This window comes from Nycticebus coucang, chromosome 12, assembly GCF_027406575.1.
Source record: "Nycticebus coucang isolate mNycCou1 chromosome 12, mNycCou1.pri, whole genome shotgun sequence".
NCBI lineage: Eukaryota > Metazoa > Chordata > Mammalia > Primates > Lorisidae > Nycticebus > Nycticebus coucang.
Genome location: NC_069791.1, coordinates 52,929,701 through 52,949,432, shown reverse-complemented (window position 1 = coordinate 52,949,432; position 19,732 = coordinate 52,929,701). Strand labels below are relative to the sequence as shown.

Genomic DNA, 19,732 nt, shown 5'->3' with positions numbered 1-19,732 from the left:
TAGGTAGAGTGCCATGGCATCACACAGCTCACAGCAACCTCCAACTCCTGGGCTTAAGCAATTCTCTTGCCTCAGCCTCCCAAGTAGCTGGGACTACAGGCGCCCGCCACAACACCCAGCTATTTTTTGGTTGCAGTTTGAACCCGCCACCCTCGGTATATGGGGCCGGCACCTTACCGACTGAGCCACAGGTGTCGCCCACCTGCCTGCTCTTCTAATAAAATTTCACAGATTTTTCCCCCTCCAAGAATCACAGACTAGAATATAAAAAGGGACTAGTCTTGAAAATTGCTTATTTGTAGTTTATTTCTTTCCCACTTTTTTTTTTTTTTAATTGAAACAGAGTTTCACTTTGTGGTCCTTGGTAGTGCCAGGCTGTCACAGCTCACAGCAACGTCTAACTCCTGGGCTTAAGATTCTCTTGCCTCAGTCTCCCGAGTAGCTGGGACTATGGGCGCCCGCCATGACGCCTGGCTATTTTTTTTTGTTTATATCACCCCCTATTCTTTCAACAGAGTAAAAACTGCCTTGTGCTAGAGAACTTACAGGGAAAAGACATACAGAGATGGGAAGGAGGGTTAAAGGTTAAACCTTGGCAGACAATTTATTTAAGTGACAGGTAAACTAGATCCTCATTACTGATCCACTCTGTCAGTTGGAAGAGCACTTGTAGAACAAGGGCCTTTATGTGGGGGTGTATGTAGCTGACCTTTGGAATTTGCTCAGTACTGGTCTTTCCTGTTCACCAGATCAAGCCTTGTTACTAGTAAGGGCAGGGTGCCAACATAGCTCCACACTCCATCAATCCTGCCACCTGTAGGCTGAGTCATATGCTGAATGGTTATTCATGAATATACAGATTCTTAGAACTGAAGAAACTAGGAATCACCTATCCCAAACCATTCATTAGACAGATAAGAAACCAAGGCCCACAAGTGATAACTGGCATGCCCAAAGTTAACAGAACTGAGCTCAAATTAAAATCCTGTCACCTGATTTCCATTCTACTATTCTTGCCACATACCTTTGCACTTGACAGTGATCTGGAAGGGAACCACTAATAATTAGCTGTGTGCTTGTTTAAAGCTACAGTTGTATTATTCTTTGATTTCTAGATTAACAATCTATAGTCTAGCACCTGTTGGTTGACCTAGGCACACCCATTTATGTTTGCTTACCTTCCTAAAAACATTTAAAAACTTCATTGTAATGCTAACTTCAGACAGTCTCTTTTGCTTCTTTGTTAATCTAATTTTGGGGCACCCCACCCCCTCGCCCCAACCTAACAGTTAATTTCTTTTTCTTTTCTTTCTTTTTTTTTTTTTTTTAAGACAGTCTCACTATGTTGCCCTTGGTAGAGTGATGTGGCATCACAGCTCACAGCAACCTCAAACTCTTCAGCTTAAGTGATTCTCTTGCCTCAGCCTTCCAAGGAGCTGGGACTAGAGGTGCCCTCCACAATGCCCTGCTATTTTTTTGTTGTAGTTGTCAATGTTGTATGGCAGGCCCGGGCTGGATTCGAACCTGCCAGCTCCAGTGTATGTGGCTGGTAGCCTAGCTGCTGAGCTATAGGCGCCGAGCCCTAACAGTTAATTTCTGAAAGCTACACGTCTCAAGAATTTTGACAACTGTGATGTAGGACTCATGGGAACTGGGAAAAGTGGTCAAAATGTCCTGGGATGAAGAAGGATACAGGGGACATTTTAAGGGCGAACGAATGGGTGGTTGTTACTTGTGAAAAAGAAAAAGAGGTTCAGAAATTAGTTTTTTAGTTATTTAACCCAATCAATCTAAAACTGAAGTGCCCCAAAGCCCTATCAAAACTAAAATTCTTTAATTTCTCCATTTAAGCCAAGTGCTTTTAGTAAGGAAGCCTTATTAGATTTAGCACTAGTTACACACATTTTGGTTGACTGGTGAAACCTGTTGCAAAAATTGAAAAATTATGATACAACACAGAGGTATTGGGCACTGAAGGTTCTCACTAGCTTCTGAGCTCCAGGAAAAAGTTAGTCATCTGTCAGCAGCAACCCTTGGGAATACTTCAAGTCTGATCAGATGGCAAAAGAGATGTCAACAACATTATCCTTATGTCTGAACATCTGGATTACAGTATTTTTCTATACTACTAGTTTGCTCAAATGGTTATATACTTGTTACTTTAAGGTCAGGTTTTCTTTCTCCTCCTAAAGTTGTCTTTTAAAAATCATACAAGGCTGGGCGAGGTGGCTCATGTCTGTAATCCTAGCACTCTGGGAGGCTGAGGTGGATGGATTGCTTGAGCTCATGAGTTTGAGACCAGCCTGAGCAAAAGTGAGACCCCCGTCTCTATTAAAAATAGAAAAACTGAGGCAAGAGGATAGCTTCAGCCCAAGGAGGTTGCTGTGACCTATGATGCCACCACACTCTACCCAGGGTGACAGCTTGAGACTCCATCTCAAAAATGAATAAATAAATAAAAATAAATAAATAAATACGTAAATAAAAATAAAAATACATACAAGGAAAGACTGTTAGAGTTAAAAGAGACTGCTGTCATTTTTTTTTATATTAGCAGGACAGACACTCTAGATGTTCAGACTGACTTTGAGCCACTTTAAGACACATGAATGCCTTTACCAGTAAAGATAAAATGACACCCCAGGTGCCTGTATTCAGAACATTTTATGACATTTTAGTTCTCTGTAAATTAGTAAACGATGTTATGGCAACTTCTAACCAGATTACTTGGGCTCTAGAATCAGAGTGATTTAGTTTGTTCTTTGCGAGGTTTTTGTTTCTGGTCCCTATCTTAAACATTGTTATTGTTGTTAAATTTTAAGCCTTTTTAATTTTGTGAAGGCAAAAAGTGGAAGCCTAATGAACACATGTATATGTGAAAATAAAAATAAAAACAACAACAACAAAAAAAAAAAAAGAAAGAAAAAAAAGAAAGAAAAGAAATGCAGGCCTGCAGCTCAGGCAAATTACTTACATTCTTTGTAAGTTCATTTTTTCATCTGTGACATTGGGAAAAGACCAGTAGGGCTTGTATGCAGATCAAAAGTGAAAATACTTATAAAAGCATCATAAGCATCATGCATATATTTCCTTTAGGCCAGTTAGAAAAATATTTACTACATCTACAGCTAACCTTTTTTTTTGAGACAGATTCTCACTATGTCAACATCGGTAGAGTGCCATAGCATCACAGCTCACAGCAACCTCAAACTCTTGGGCTTAAGTGAGTCTCCTGGCTCAGCCTCCAAGAAGCTGGGACTACAGGCGCCCGCCAGAATGTCCAGTGCCACAGCACCCAGCTATTTTTTGTTTGGAGTTATCATTATTGTTTAGCTGGCCAGAGTCAGGTTTGAACCCGCCACCCTTGGTGTAGGGAGCCAGAGCCCTACCCACTGATCCACAGGCGCCGCCATTTTTTTTTTTTTTTTTGGAAACAGAATCTTACTCTGTTGCCCCAGGCTGGAGTGCTATGGTGTCAGCTTTGCTCACAGCAACCTCAAACTCTTGGGTTCAAAAAATCCTCCTGCCTCAGCTTCCCTAGGAGCTGGGACTACAGACACTTACTACAATACCTGCCCAGCTAGCCCAGCTAATTTTTGTATTTTTTAGTAGAGATGGGGTGTCATTCTTGTCTTAGGCGAGCCTCCAACTCCTGATCAAGTGATCCTCCTGCCTTGGCCTCCTAGAGTGCTAGATTACAGGCAAGAACCGCCACGCCTGGCCTCTTTTCACTTTTTTGATAGTGTTCTTTGCTGGAGAAAAGTTATAAATTTTGATGGAATCCACCGGCTGGGCTCCCTGGCTCATGCCTGTAATCTCAGCACCCTGGGAGGCTGAGGCAGGCAGATCACCTAAGCTCATGAGTTCGTGACCAGACTGAGCTAGAGAGAGACTCTGTGTCTAAAAAACAGCTGGACATTGTACAAGTGTCTGTAGTCCCAGCTATTTGGGAGGCTGAGGCAAGAGAATCGCTTGAGCTCAAAAGTTTGAGGTTGCTGACAGCTATGACGCCACGGCACTCTACCAGGGGGTGACAAGTGAGAATGTCTCCCAAGGAAAAAAAAAAAAAATTTTTTTTTTTTTAAATGAAATCCAATTTATTACTGAGCATCACAGCTGGAAATGACCTACTTTTCTATATCAGCAACTCAATATTACTTGAAGATTTGGCAAGAATTTTAGAAAATATTAAAAAAAGACATATTTTAGAATATAATAAAAATATATATCACATTTTGATATAATAAGAGGGCAGAAGTTGAAGAAATCTGGAGATTCTGGTGAGATGATGACCTAGGCCCTGACGATTACTCTGTGAGGCTCTTGGTGTACTTAGCAGAAAGGCTGAGAAGCAGACTGGCCTACGGCACTTCACAATTCCAGTTGGCCTCCACTTGCCAGTTTGTAAATAGTAGTTTGATATTTATGGACAATAATCCAGAGTAGTGTCCAAGTCTGTCTGAATTTAGAATTGCTCTCACAGCAGAAACTGAAAACCTCAAGAGCTACAAGAAATGTATCACATCTACATGGATGCCCCTTCTCATTACAGTACATGCAAATGTACAGATCAGAAATTTAACCTTTTGGTGTCTAATATCTTCCTAAGATTTGCATACAATGTATACACACACATCTTCTCTTTTTTTTTTTTTTTTTTTGAGACAGAGTCTCATTATGTTGCCCTGAGTAGAGTGCCATGCTATCACAGCTCACAGCAACCTCAGACTCTTGGGCTTAAGTGATTCTCTTGCCTCAGCCTCCCAAATAGCTGGGACTACAGGTGCACGCCACAATGCCTGGATACTTTGGTGGTGTTGTCATTGCTGTTTGGCAGGCCTGGGCTGGACTCGAACCCACCAACTCCAGTGCATGAGGCTGGTACCCTAGTCACTGAGCTACAGGTGCTAAGCCACATCTTCTTCTTCTTTTATTATTATTTTTTTTGCAGTTTTTGGCCAGGGCTGGGTTTGAACCCACCACCTCTGGCCTATGGGGCTGGAGCCCTACTCCTTTGAGTCACAGGCGCTGCCCCACATCTTCTATTTTTTACGGTGATTTCTTTCTTTTTTTTTTTTTATGTAGAGACAGAGTCTCACTTTATGGCCCTCGGTAGAGTGCCATGGCATCACACGGCTCACAGCAACCTCCAACTCCTGGGCTTAGGCGATTCTCTTGTCTCAGCCTCCCGAGTAGCTGGGACTACAGGCGCCCGCCACAATGCCCAGCTATATTTTTGTTGCAGTTCAGCCGGGGCCGGGTTTGAACCCGCCACCCTCGGTATATGGGGCCAGCGCCTTACCGACTGAGCCACAGGCGCCGCCCTACAGTGATTTCTTAATTGCCTGCAAAATTGCTATCTCACCACATATAATTTTAGGTAGTGGATATCACCATGTACAATTTTATTATGAAAATGCCATAGCAACATGAATATTTGGTAGTAAAAAATACCTTTTTTTTTTTTTTGTAGAGACAGAGTCTCACTTTACGGCCCTCGGTAGAGTGCCGTGGCCTCACACAGCTCACAGCAACCTCCAACTCCTGGGCTTAAGCGATTCTCTTGCCTCAGCCTCCCAAGTAGCTGGGACTACAGGCGCCTGCCACAACGCCCGGCTATTTTTGGTTGCAGTTTGGCCGGGGCTGGGTTTGAACCCGCCACCCTTGGTATATGGGGCTGGCGGTACCTGTAGCTCAGTGGGTAGGGTGCCGGCCACATACACCCAGTCTGGTGGGTTCAAACCCGGCCCAGGTCAGCTAAACAATGACAACTGCAACAAAAAAATAGCCAGGCATTATAGCAAACGCCTGCAGTCCCAACTAGTTGGGAGGCTGGGGCAAGAGAATCACTTGAGCCCAAGAGTGTGAGGTTGGTGTGAGCTGGGACACCACAGCACTCTGCCAAGGGCAACATAGTGAGACTCTGTCTCAAAAACAAATCAAAAACAAACAAACAAAAACCTTTAATTGATAAAAACTTTTTAATTTCACCTTAGCCTATGGTTAGAGTGAGGAATTTAAATAGTCTACTTGATGACTTAATGTGAGCCAAGAACAAAACCTGGGTCTAATATTCTTTTACCCACTCTTGACAAATTGTCCCTACAGTTATAATAAGATGACATTTCTATCAGAAGACTTTTATTATTAACAATCATTACACATATAGTTATATATATATATATTTTTACACATATGGTTATTATATGGGACCCTTCATTCAAGGTGTCTAGAGCTTCATAATATCTCTGCTTAAAAAGGGAGGAACTTAGATGAAAAAACCAATCTATTTTTTTTTTTTTTTTTGTAGAGACAGAGTTTCACTTTTATGGCCCTAGGTAGAGTGCCATGGCATCGCATAGCTCACAGCAACCTCCAACTCCTGGGCTTAAGCGATTCTCTTGCCTCAGCCTCCCAAGTAGCTGGGACCACAGGCGCCCGCCACAACGCCCGGCTATTTTTTTGTTGCAGTTCGGCCGGGGCTGGGTTTGAACCCGCCACCCTCGGTATATGGGCCCGGCGCCTTACGGACTGAGCCACAGGTGCCGCCCTACTTATCCTTTTTTTTTTTTTTTTTTGTAGAGACAGAGTCTCACTGTACCGCCCTCGGTAGAGTGCCGTGGCGTCACACGGCTCACAGCAACCTCTAACTCTTGGGCTTACGCAATTCTCTTGCCTCAGCCTCCCGAGTAGCTGGGACTACAGGCGCCCGCCAAAACGCCCGGCTATTTTTTTGTTGCAGTTTGGCCAGGGCCGGGTTTGAACCCGCCACCTTCGGCATATGGGGCCGGCGCCCTACTCATTGAGACACAGGCGTACTTTCCAAACCCCCTTCCTGTTTTGAAACCAGGGAGAAGGCAGTGCCTGTGGCTCAGTGAGTAGGGTGCTGGCCCCATATACCAAGGGTAGCGGGTTCAAACCCAGCCCCGGCCAAACTGCAACAAAAAAATAGCTGGGCATTGTGGTGGGTGCCTGTAGTCCCAGCTACTCGGGAGGCTGAGGGAAGAGAATCTCCTAAGCCCCAGAGTTGGAGGTTGCTGTGAGCTTGTGATGCCACGGCACTCTACTGAGGGTGATAAAGTAAGACTCTGTCTCAAAAACAAACAAACAAAAAAAACAGGGTTTAGGTTATACAATTTATAGATAAGCTTGGACAGTCTCTAGGAATCTATTACTGTTTCACCAAGAGAACCCTAAATCTCCTGGTCCTTGACTTTATCAATTGCTGAGAAAATGCTCCCCCCACCCCATTACCCTTACCTTAAAAACTCTGTGTTGAGAAGGATAGTTTGGTTTGTTGTTAGAATAGCTTTCTCTGCCAGCTGCAACTAGGGCATCTAATTTTTGTTAAAGCTATAAGTCACAATTTATTAATTATATTAAGAAGTCTAGGGCGGTGCCTGTGGCTCAAGGGGTAGGGCGCCGGTCCCATATGCCGGAGGTGGCGGGTTCAAACCCAGCCCCGGCCAAAAACCAAAAAAAAAAAAAAAAAAAAGAAGTATAAGGAGATCAATTAGGAGAATGTTATATTGCTCATGGGGGTTGATACAATTCCTCTGTATCTATCCTTCGCATGAAGTTTGAAGCAGATGGTGCATGTAATGATGAGAGTTATGATAATGAACATAATGATATTAACAATACGACTCAATAATAACAACAACAACAACAATATTTGAGGAATAACAAGATAAGCTACCAAATGGGACAACTTAAACCATAAAGAGTCTGAGAGTTCTGGCTGGGCATTGTGGTTCCCGCCTGTATTCCTAGCACTGTGGGAGGCCAAGGTGGGTGGATTGCTTGAGCTTAGGAGTTTCTGACAAGCTTGAGCAAGAGCGAGACCTGTCTCTACTAAAGATAGAAAAATTAGCCAGGCATTGTGGCAGGCACCTGTAAAGCTACTCCGTACTTGGGAGGCTGAGGCAAGAGGACCGATTGAACCCAGGAGTTTGAGGTTGCTGTGAATAATGACATTACAGCACTCTAGCCTGAGCAACAGAGTGAGACTCTGGGTCAAAAAAAAAAAAAAAAAAAAAAAAGCCAGGCATGGTGGCTCACGCCTGTAATCCTAGCACTTTAGGAGGCTGAAGTGAGTGGATTGAGCTCATGAGTTTGAGACCAGCCTAAGCAAAAGCAAAACCTCGCTAGAAAAACTGAGGCAAGAAGATCACTTGAGCCTGAGTTGGAGGTTGCTGTGAGCTATGACGTCACAGCACTCTCTCTAGGGCGACGGCTTGAGACTCTGTCTCAAAAAAAAAAAAAGAATCAGACAGTTTTGTTTATACCAAAATCACAGAATATAATAGCACTTCAAAAAGTTTAAGGTACTATCACTACATCAAGAATTACAAAACATGGGCAGCACCTGTGGCTCAGTGAGTACGGCACCGGCCCCATATACAGAGGGTAGCGGGTTTGAACCTGGCCCGGCCAAACTGCAACAAAAAAATAGCCGGGTGTTGTGGCAGGCGTCTGTATTCCCAGCTACTCGGGAGGCTGAAGCAAGAGAATCGCCTAAGCCCAAGAGCTGGAGGTTGCTGTGAGCTGTGACGCCACGGCACTCTGCAGAGGGTGACAAAGTGAGACTCAGTCTCTAAAAAAAATACAGAATTAGAAAAAAAAAAAAAAAAGAATTACAAAACAGGCTTGACACCTGTAGCTCAGTGGCTAGGGTGCCAGCCACATACACTAGCGCTGGGAGGTTCAAATCCAGCCTGGGCCTGCAAAACAACCATGGCAACTACAACCAAAAAATAGCGGGCATTGTGGTAGGTGCATGTAGCCCCAGCTACTTGGGAGGCTGAGGCAAGAAAATCGCTAAGCCCAAGGGTTTGAGGTTGCTGTGAGCTGTGATGCCATAGCACTCTACCCAGGATGACAGCTTGAGACTTTGTCTCAAAAAAAAAGAATTACAAGGGCGGCGCCTGTGGCTCAAGGAGTAGGGCGCCGGTCCCATATGCCGGAGGTGGCGGGTTCAAACCCAGCCCCAGCCAAAAAAAAAAAAAAAACCACACACACACAAAAAAATTAAAATAAAAAAAAAAAGAATTACAAAACAGATAAATGAAGAATATGCTAAACCAGGGACCCTTAAACTGTAGGATATTAACTACAACTTGGAGGGCTCGTTAAAACACAGATTACTGGGGCCCACTGTCAGAATTTCTTATTCTGGTAGACCCAAGAATATGCATGTTTAACAGGTTCCCAAGAGATGCAGATGCATCCCAAGACCACACTTTGAGTTGAAGGGAGATGCGTATTTGTTGAAAGGGAAGGGAAAGAACAGTTATTTAAAACTGTCTTGGGTCAGGCTTGGTCAAATGTTTACAGTTTATCCCATTTACTCCTCAGAGCATCCCAATGAGCAATGGTTCTCAAACTTCTAGAGCAGCGGTTCCCAACTGCTAGGCCTGCAGGGCTGTAAAGACAATGCACATGTTATACCTTCCACCCCCTCCTAACTGCTTGAAAGGCCCACAGGAACTGTATTAAAGGGCCACAGCACTAGGAAGGTTGAGAACCACTGTTCTAGAGCTAAGGAGAAACAAACAAATATATACACATACACACACACACATATATATATAAATCTAAAGGAGTAGGACCACAATACTAATAAGTACTTTTTTTTATTTGAGACAGAGTCTCACTTTGTTGCCCTCAGTAGAGTGCAGTGGCATCACAGCTAACAGCAACCTCAAACTCTTGGGCTCAAGCTATTCTCTTGCCTCAGCCTCCCAAGTAGCTGGGACTACAGGCACCCGCCACAACGCCCAGATATTTTTTTGTTGCAGTTGTCATTGTTGCTTAGCTGGCCCAGGCTGGGTTTAAACTCGCCAACTTCAATGTGGCTGGCACTGCAACCACTGTGCTACGGGCACTGAGCCAATACTAAAATGTATTTATCAGATAAATCGCTTGACTCTTAACCTTATTTCTTTAATAAGACTGGTCTTTGGTAACATGAAGAAATGGATGGGTGAAATTTGGTGAAACAGTTTGTACACTGTCTGGTACAGAACTTGAACTAGGCCTGTGGGGCCGTAAAGACAATGCACATGTTATACCTTCCATCCCCTCCCACCTGCTTGAAAGGCCTAACAGGTTTTCCCTCCTGCTCTTTTTTTTTTTTTTTTTTTAGAGACAAGAGTCTCACTTTATGGCCCTCAGTAGAGTGCCGTGGCTTCACACAGCTCACAGCAACCTCCAACTCCTGGGCTTAAGCGATTCTCTTGCCTCAGCCTCCCGAGTAGCTGGGACTACAGGCGCCCACCACAACGCCCGGCTATTTTTTGGTTGCAGTTTGGCCGGGGCCGGGTTTGAACCCGTCACCCTCGGTATATGGGGCTGGCGCCTTACCGACTGAGCCACAGGCGCCGCCCTCCCTCCTGCTCTTTTATGGATCATCTCTTGTGGTAGCCAAAGATGACTACTTGCTGTTCCTCAAAATTTTCTCTTTTCCTCATATATGTTCCTTCTTCTTCTCTTTGACAGAGTCATTCTCTGTTGCCCAGGCTAGAGTGCGATGGCCTCAGCTCACAGCAACCTCAAATTCCTGGTTCAAGCAATCCTTCTGCCTCAACTGGGACTACAGGCATGCACCATCACATGTGGCTAATTTTTCTATTTTTATTTTATTTTTTTGAGACAGAGTCTCATTTTGTCACCCTCAGTAGGGTGCTGTGGCGTCATAGCTCACAGCAACCTCAAACTTTTGGGCTTGAGTGATCCACTTACCTCAGCCTCCCAAGTAGCTGGAACTACCGGTGCCCACCACAATGCCTGGCTATTTTTAGAGATGGGTTCTCACTCTTGCTCAAGCTGGTCTCAAACTCATGAGCTCAAGGGATCCTTTGGCCTTGGCCTCTCAGGATTACAGGCCTGAGCTACCTGGCTTTGGTCTCTTTATAATTTCTGTGCTACCTGAAGAAAGCTTTCTGAATTGAATAATGGATTTAAAGTACAGGACCTCCTTTGATTTTAAAGGTAGCTAACTTTAGTGATGCTAATTTTGAACCTCTGGGGAATGAATTCTTACCTCTAGCTGCAATTTTTGATCAGTCTAACAGCCAAGCCACAGTCATGGCCAAGACTGGAGAACACTCACAATAAGTGGGGTGGCCATCTGCTCTATTTGGCCGGCTCTATCTTTGGACACTGAGAGGTAGCTCATATGCCGATTGCATCTTGGTTTAGCCACGGAGAGTGAAAACAGAAAATGATACCAAGGACATTTATCTTCCTACCTCCACATACTCCTCCTAATTCCAATATGGTAGAGAGCAGGGACTCTGGAGTTGGGCAGAACTCAGTGTGACTTCAGGCAAATTACTTAACCTTTGTAGGCTCTAGTTTTTGATCTGTAGAAGGGACATTATAATGGTATTGTAATTATCTTATGGGTAATTTGAAGGTTTAGGTGGGAAATTGCCTGGTGAGCATCTAGGACAGAAATCCTTAATAAATGCCAACTATTATTATTAAAGGGTAGGACCACAAACATAATCAACCTTAATACAGAAAAGAGAACCTAATTTAGTTGATACAAATACTCTTTCCTTTTTTTTTTTGTGGTTTTTGGCCAGGGCTGGGTATGAACCCGCCACCTCCGGCATATGGGACCAGCGCCCTACTCCTTGAGCCACAGGCGCTGCCCCAAATACTTTTTCCTAAAACTGTATCTTTAGCTCAGCTCTTTTCTGAATTCAAGAGTAGGCTTAACAACTCCTAACATACCTGGATGTGCCCTTGGAACCTAAAGTAAATCCCAAACCAGACCTCAGCAATATCTGATTCTTTGTCCTCTGGCATTTGTGAAAGATACCATTATCTTTCTACCTACCAAGCCAAGAGAATGGAAGGTTTTTTTTTGTGTGTTTTACTATTTCTTTATTCCCCCAGTTAATCAGTTGCCAAGTCATTTAGTCATACACTTGCTTATGCAACAAATATTTATCAAGCTTTTTCTATAAGCCAAGTACTGGGACTCTGGATATACTGTGGACAAAACCTTCAAAGTTTCTGCCCTCATCTACAAATAAACAATTACAAATAGTAATATATATTAGGAAGAAATTCCAGTCCTTATGAGAAAGTGTAACAGGACATAATTTAAACTGAGTCAGTGGTGGGTACTGTGGCTTTTGCCTATAATCCTAGCACTCTGGGAGGCCGAGGTGAGAGGATCCCTTGATATCAGGAGTTTGAGACCAACCTGAGCAAGAGCAAGATCCCTCCTCTACTAAAAATAGAAAAATCAGCTGGGTGTTGAGGCAGGTGCCTATAGTACCAGCTACTCAGGGGGGCTAAGGAAGGAGGATCACTTGAGCTCAGGAGTTTGAGGTTGCTGTGAGCTAGGCTGATGCCATGGCACTCTAGCCTGGGTGACAATGTGAGACTCTGTCTCCATTAAAAAAAAAAAAAAAAAAAAGATTTAGGAAAGAACTCTCAGAGGAACTGACAATTTGGACTGAGACCCTAGAGATGAAAAGGAGTTGGTCAGGGCGGCGCCTGTGGCTCAGTCGGTAAGGCGCCGGCCCCATATACCGAGGGTGGTGGGTTCAAACCCGGCCCCAGCCAAACCGCAATCAAAAAATAGCTGGGCATTGTGGCGGGCGCCTATAGTCCCAGCTACTTGGGAGACTGAGGCAAGAGAATCGCTTAAGCCCAGGAGTTGGAGGTTGCTGTGAACTGTGTAAGGCCATGGCACTCTACCGAGGGCCATAAAGTGAGACTCTGTCTCTACAAAAAAAAAAAAAGAAAAGGAGTTGGTCAGGTGAGCAATGGAATTAAGAGCAGCTAGGCAGCAGGCCAGCATGTGCAAAGGCTCTGAGGCAGGGAAAGGTTACATGCCTTTTCTGAGAAACTGAAAGGCCATGTGGTCAAAAGACTGTGAGCTTGCTTTGGATGAGGCTGGATCAGCAGGCAGGGGCTTACCACCCACCCCTGTAAGGAAGCCCCTGAAGGGTTCTGAGCAGGAGAGGCACAGGATCGGATCTTTCTGGCTGCTTTTGGAGAGTGGACTGGAGGGGGCAAGAACAGAATTAGAGACCAGTCAGGAGGCTACTTGGTGGTTCTGATGACAAATGGTGGTTGGTGGCTCTGGTGATGGAGAAAAGTAGATGGATTTGAGATACAACTTGGAGGTTGTATTGGTAGGACTTGGTGACTGGGATAGGGGGAGTTTCTGGCATGAGCAGTTGTGTGGATGACAATACTTACTGATTGTACCTTTTGCCAAGAGTCAGTATTCTTAGAATATCCCATGGTAGGTGCCTACTTCCCTCTTTCAGTGCAACCACCTTTCCCCCAAGTCTTTTTTTTTTTTACAGTTTTTGGCCGGGGCAGGGTTTGAACCCACCACCTCCAGTATATGGGACCAACATCCTAATCCTTGAGCCACAGGCGCCATCCAATGTGGTTGAGAAGACTGGATTTTATTTTATTTGTTTATTTTTGCAGTTTTGGCCGGGGCCCCGGCTTGAATCTACCACCCCGGTATATGGGGCCAGCACCCTACTCCTTGAGCCACAGGCGCCACCCTCCCCCAAGTCTTTTTTTTTTTTTTTTGAGATAGAGTCTCACTCTTCTTTTTTTTTGTAGAGACAGAGTCTCACTTTATGGCCCTCAGTAGAGTGCCGTGGCTTCACACAGCTCACAGCAACCTCCAACTCCTGGGCTTAAGCGATTCTCTTGCCTCAGCCTCCCAAGTAGCTGGGACTACAGGCGCCCGCCATAACGCCCGGCTAGTTTTTGGTTGCAGTTTGGCCGGGGGCCGGGTTTGAACCCGTCACCCTCGGCATATGGGGCCGGCGCCCTACTCACTGAGCCACAGGCGCCGCCCTCCCCCAAGTCTTTTAACTTCCTGTCTTCCTTGGTTTCCTTACCTCTTGTCCATGCTGTGGTCAGATGACCCCATGCTGTTGTATCTAAATACAGCTTCAGTCACAATACTCCCCATTCAATCTCTCCAATGGCTCCTTATCACCTTCTTAAGTATAAACTCCTTACCTTGGCTTTCAAGATTCTACAACCTACAGTTCCAGCCTTGTTTTCCACCATTATTTAAATCTTGCTTTAGTCCAATCGTACTACATGTTCTTGAGTACATGCCTAAGTGCCCTTTCCTGTACTATTCTTAAGCCTACACCACGTTCAAAGTTCAGTACTTATAAAACATTCCATCTGTCATTCTCACAAAGCTTTGTATCATTCTTGTGCTTATGTTCCTGCCTTTTACTGGGGTTAGTAATGCACTTATCTCATGCCCATTCTCTGTCCCCCTCACAGACCACGATACCTTTGAGTGCCTGGCTCCAGCATTCCCACTGCTCCCACTGCCCCTGCCCCTCAGGCAGAATGCTGCTTCACTCACAGTAGGTCCATTTTATTGAATTTATTTGGAATGATTCATGTTATTAATTATATTATATTAAAGAGTGATGAAACACAAGCTGTTTAAGGGGAGATATTTTTCTAGCAGAATTTACCAGCATAGAGGTCCTAGCAAAATTGTTCTTCATCACCCTTCCACCAAATTCTTTGTAAAACACAATACAAACACACACGCAACTCTTTTAATAGAGTCTTTTGGTTGTTCAAAATACTCCAATGCAGGCTTGGTGCCTGTAGCACAGTGGTTATGGTGCCGGCCACATACAACAGGGCTAGGGTGTTTGAACCTGGCCTGCTAAACAACAAGGACAACTGCAACAAAAAAATAGCCGGGCGTTGTGGCTGGTGCCTGTAGTCCCAGCTATTTGGGAGGCTGAGGCAGAAGAATCACTTAAACCCAAGAATTTGAGGTTGCTGTAAGTTGTGACGCCATGGCACTCTACCAAGGGCAACGTAGTGAGGCTGTTTCAAAAAAAAAAAAAGAAAAAATGAGAATGATATATCTATTTAATGCTTCCCTTGGGGTATCTGCATTTAGAGTGAGATACTTTTTTTTTTTTTTTTGAAGACAAGCCCGAGCCTCAAGCTGTCGCCCTAGGTAGAATTCTGTGGTATCACAGCTCACAGAAACCTCAAATTCTTGGGCTTAAGCGATTCTCATGCCTCCACCTCCCAAGTAGCTGGAACTACAGGCGCCCGCCACAACGCCTGGCTATTTTTTGGTTGCAGCCATCATTGTTGTTTGATGAGCCCAGGCTGGATTCGAACCCACCAGCTCAGGTGTATGTGGCTGGCGCCTTAGCCACTTGAGTCATAGGCACCAAGCCTAGAGTGAGGTACTTTTTTTTTTTTTTTTTGTAGAGACAGAGTCTCACTGTACCGCCCTCGGGTAGAGTGCTATGGTGTCACACGGCTCACAGCAACCTCTAACTCTTGGACTTACGCGATTCTCCTGCCTCAGCCTCCCAAGCAGCTGGGACTACAGGCGCGCGCCACAATGCCCGGCTATTTTTTTGTTACAGTTTGGCCGGGGCTGGGTTTGAACCGGCCACCCTTGGCATATGGGGCAGGCGCCCTACTCACTGAGCCATAGGAGCCGCCCAGAGTGAGGTACTTTTAAGCCAAATTAATCCCTAATCAGTAGAAAGTGAATCAGAAATCATTTTGGACTACAGGACTTCTTGGCACTGCTAGCAAGGATTTCTGTTAACATCTCAGTTCCCCAAAAGAGCTGGGTTCAGGAACCAGAACTCCATTGCTGAAAAGCTACTGGTTTCTAGGTTACAATACACGTTGAAATGGTAATGCAAAATGTACGCTTTCTTCCATGCATATATCAAGCTTATCAATTTATATTTACGTGTGTATTTAACCTATGCCTAGAAATACAATCCTACATCTCCATGTGAATGAGCTATAGTTGATACAAGGCAACACGAAACCCCAAGTTGATCTCAAAATGAGAAATACGCTAAGTTAACGAACAATAGTATATGTGAGATAGGAAGTGGGGATATGGGAAACGGGCACATCCATGCTTGGGAGCATGGTACATGTAGTATAACAAGTGTATATTAATTTAATGATTGATGGAAATGAGGGAAGATGAGAGAAGATGGGTAGAGTATGAGGAAAAAAATTTCCTAGTCAGCCGTGTATCCCATGACAGTATATAGCAGTAGCCCAGCAGGAGTGCATAGGCAGTATTTGATTAGAAAAAAATTCCAAGTCCTAATTCCAGCCCCAGCTCCATTTAACAGGTTGCCCCTTATAATTGGATGCTACTTGTGTTACATTCTCAATTTATAGTTGAGAAACCAACAGTGAGCTTCCTAACTAAACAAATGTAGACATTATTAATTGCTAATTACAATCTCAACAAATAACTGGGTCAGAAACTAGGTTGAAAGAGTAGGAAATTCAATGCTGGGGCAAAGAATCCTAGATGGGGTGCCAATAAATTTGGGTTATGCCTGTGACACTGAACAAATTATACAACCTAAGGTTCTTTCCACTTTAAAAATCTTCTGATACTACAGGGTAGGTAGGGAAAAGGTGAGCTTTATTTGGAAGAAAGGAAGATCACCGTGGTTTGATATGGAATATGCAAACAACAACACTATTAGCCAAGGTTGTTTAAATATGAATTAATGCCTCACCCATTATCTAGATTGGATTAACACCCTTTGGTGATATCATATGTCTCTACTGACAACTGGATAAATTCCAAACTTCTTGCTGATATTGAAGGCTGTCCACATCTTCCCAATTTTATCTCCAACTTTTTTTTTGTATTTTTATTTATTTATTTGTTTATTTTTATTAAATCATAGCTGTGTACATTAGTATGATCATGGGGCACCATACACTTGGTTCATAGATCGTTTGACACATTTTCATCACACTAGTTAACATAGCTTTCATAGCATTTTCTTAGTTATTTTGCTAAGACCTTTACATTCCACATTTACTAGGATTCACATACACCCTTGTAAGATGCACCGCCTATCTCCAACTTCTTATGGGGAAAACTACTTATGATGTTTGAGATAAAGTTGGGTGGATGTGGAACTGCTCTTTTTTCCAGTTGTTTCCTTATCATTACTTTACTTTTTGCTTAATTCTTCTCCACTTTTCTAGCTAAAGTTCTATAACCTTCATACAACTTTCCAACTACTCAAATTACCTTTAGGTCTCTCATTTTGACCCTGGAGTTCCTACAGAACTTTATAGCAATATTATGTGGTGGGTATTGTCCTCATTTCATAGATAAGAAAACTCGGCCTGGAGAGCTCAACATTGAGCGGATTTCTCAGTTTGTGCCCAGCAATAAGACTGGGTCTGATTTGTTTGCCTTCAAAGCCCACACTTTTTTCTCGTTGTACAATGTTGCCTCCATGTATTCAAATACATACCATGGAGTAAGGATGTGGTAAAAAGCCTATAAACCAGTTATAACATAGCTTGTTGTGGCATCCCCATCCTTTGAACAATACAGGTAATAAACACTGGGAATTGTATGGATCATTTTTAAGGGGGTTATTAGACCTGTTTCCCAAGCCCAGTATTAAAATGATACTTCAGGTTAAATGACAGGTAGGTGGCTAATGGGGAAAAAAGCAACATGGTATAAGAAGAAAATATTAGAGATGGGACAGAAAAAACACAAAAGTGGAACACAAGACAGTAATGTATCAAATAGAGACTCAGAATACATAAGTATGGAATACAGCTCTAAAAAGGCCCAAAGGGCTGTATAAGTTTGGGGACCTATGCCTACAGATGAGATGCGCGCGCGTGTGTAGGTTAACAGACAGCAGTACATATGGACAGAAAGTGAAACTCAAGAGAGCAAAAAATACAGGTCGTGGGGGTAAGGGTCACGCATGGCATGAGGGTGGGGCCACCGAATCAGGGTCCAGAGGGCACAGAAAGGGTCGAAGAGCAAGGTGAAGAGGTTCAGAGGGCACAGCGCCCCCATACTACAGACAGGACTTCTGTCTTCCCCTCAAAAGCTGGCTGTTGTGCTTTAGGATTCACTCCCGCACCCCACCCTGGGGGTTGGTTCTGGTAAGACAGGAAGGTCCTGTCCCCATTTCTCCCCTATTCCCCGGGGAATCCGCGAAGGGGCGGAGGGAGACAGGAGGGTCCTTACCGAGGAAGATGGAGATGATGAGCCGCAGCGCCTGTTCTGACGCGCCCAGGGACGTCGCCAACTTGTTAAGGCTCAGCTCCTGGAAAACCGGCCACAGCACCCCCACCAGCTCCTCCACCGTTCCCACGTCCCCCTCCGCTGTGGACGCCATCTTAACTGCGGGCGCCCCCGAGGGACCCCCAGCTCCGCGCGCCCCGAATGTGGGCAATACGCTGTAGCTTCACCCCCAATTCCGGCCCGGGGACCGCCCACGGCGTGCGCATTGGCTGCAGGCCCGCCCAGCGGCTCCAGGCTCACCCCATTATTGGTTCATCTGTGAAGTGGGCGGAGCCTAGCGCAGCAAGGTAGGAAGAGGGCGGGTCTGAACGTTTGTAAGGCAAAGGTGACTCCTACCGAGAAGGAAAACCCGGCCGGGTGAGGGAGGGCGGGGCTTAAAACAGAGACCTAGGGATACCATTGGAAAAGTCCTAGCCCGCGGCCTGGTGATTGAACAACTCTGTTCTAACTACTCCGGGGAGGAGTCGGTCCGGTGAGTGCCCGGCCGGCTCGTTCGCTTCTTTCCCATTGGCCGAGGCGGGAGCAGGCGAGAGTCAGGACGGGGGGGAAGTCACCCCACGGCGAGGTTACTCTCGGTCGCTGGCGCGCTGGGGTTACTGGGGCATGTAACGGAGAGGCGGGAATTCCTGCTGCCGCTTCGCGAGCGCCTCCTAACGGCTGTAATGAAGTTCTTAAGCTGTTGGACTCGCCGCCTTAAGTCTAGAAGGGTCTGGGGAGAGCCTAATGCCCGAGGAACATTATTTGTTACTTATTTGATGGATCCCATATGTATGCAGCTTCCTATAACAAAATGTGACCTTTCCTTGAGAGTTGATGAAATAAAGATATGCCTATTTAACAATTCAACTAATACTGTCGCTATTTAAATAATACATGTTAGTGTTAAAAGTTAAAACAGTGGCTTGGTGCCTGTAGCTCAGGGGCTAGGGTGCCAGCCACATACACCGGAGCTGGAAGGTTCTAATCCAGCCTGGGACAACTATAACCAAAAAAAAAAAGAAAAAAGCTGGGCGTTGTGGCGGGCGCCTGTAGTCCCCAGCTACTTGGGAGGCTGAGACAAGAGAATTGCTTAAGCCCAAGAATTTGAGGTTGCTGTGAGCTGTGATGTCACTGAACTCTACTGAGGGTGACATAGTGAGACTCTGTCTCAAAAAAAAAAGAAAAGAAGAGCCGCACCTGTGACTCAGTGGGTATGGTGCCAGCCCCACCATATACCCAGGGAGGCAGGTTCGAATCCCGTCCTGGCCAGACCACAACAAAAACTAGCCAGGTGTTATGGTGGGCACCTGTAGTCCCAGCTACTCTGGAGGCTGAGGCAAGAGAATCATCTAAGCCCAGGAGGTGGAGGTTGCTGTGAGCTGTGACGCCATTGCACTCTATTGACGGCAATAAAGTGAAACTGTCTCTAAAACAAAAAGAAAAAGAGAGAAAACAAAAGAAAGAGTCCTTTCTTCCCAACCTGCTTTCCATTCCCCCTTCCTTCCTACCGGAATCTTGTTCAGATTAAACTACAAAAATTGCATGCAGGGACTGTGCTTGGTTGGGGAATATATTCATGAACCCAAAGCTATGGGGTGGGATGATGCGTGGTTTATTTATTTATTTTATTATTTATTATTT

At 44.8% G+C, this 19,732-nt stretch overlaps 1 protein-coding gene across 1 annotated transcript in view; it reads right to left on the bottom strand.

The window, feature by feature from the left end:
• LPCAT3 (lysophosphatidylcholine acyltransferase 3) overlaps positions 1-18,560 on the bottom strand; it is a 37,875-nt gene extending 19,315 nt beyond the window's left edge. The window contains exon 1 of the mRNA XM_053556781.1: positions 18,056-18,560. Within this exon, the coding sequence (XP_053412756.1) occupies positions 18,056-18,206 (151 nt within the window). The 5' untranslated portion in view covers positions 18,207-18,560. The remainder of the gene's footprint in view (positions 1-18,055) is intronic.
• Between the last annotated feature and the right edge of the window lie 1,172 nt (positions 18,561-19,732).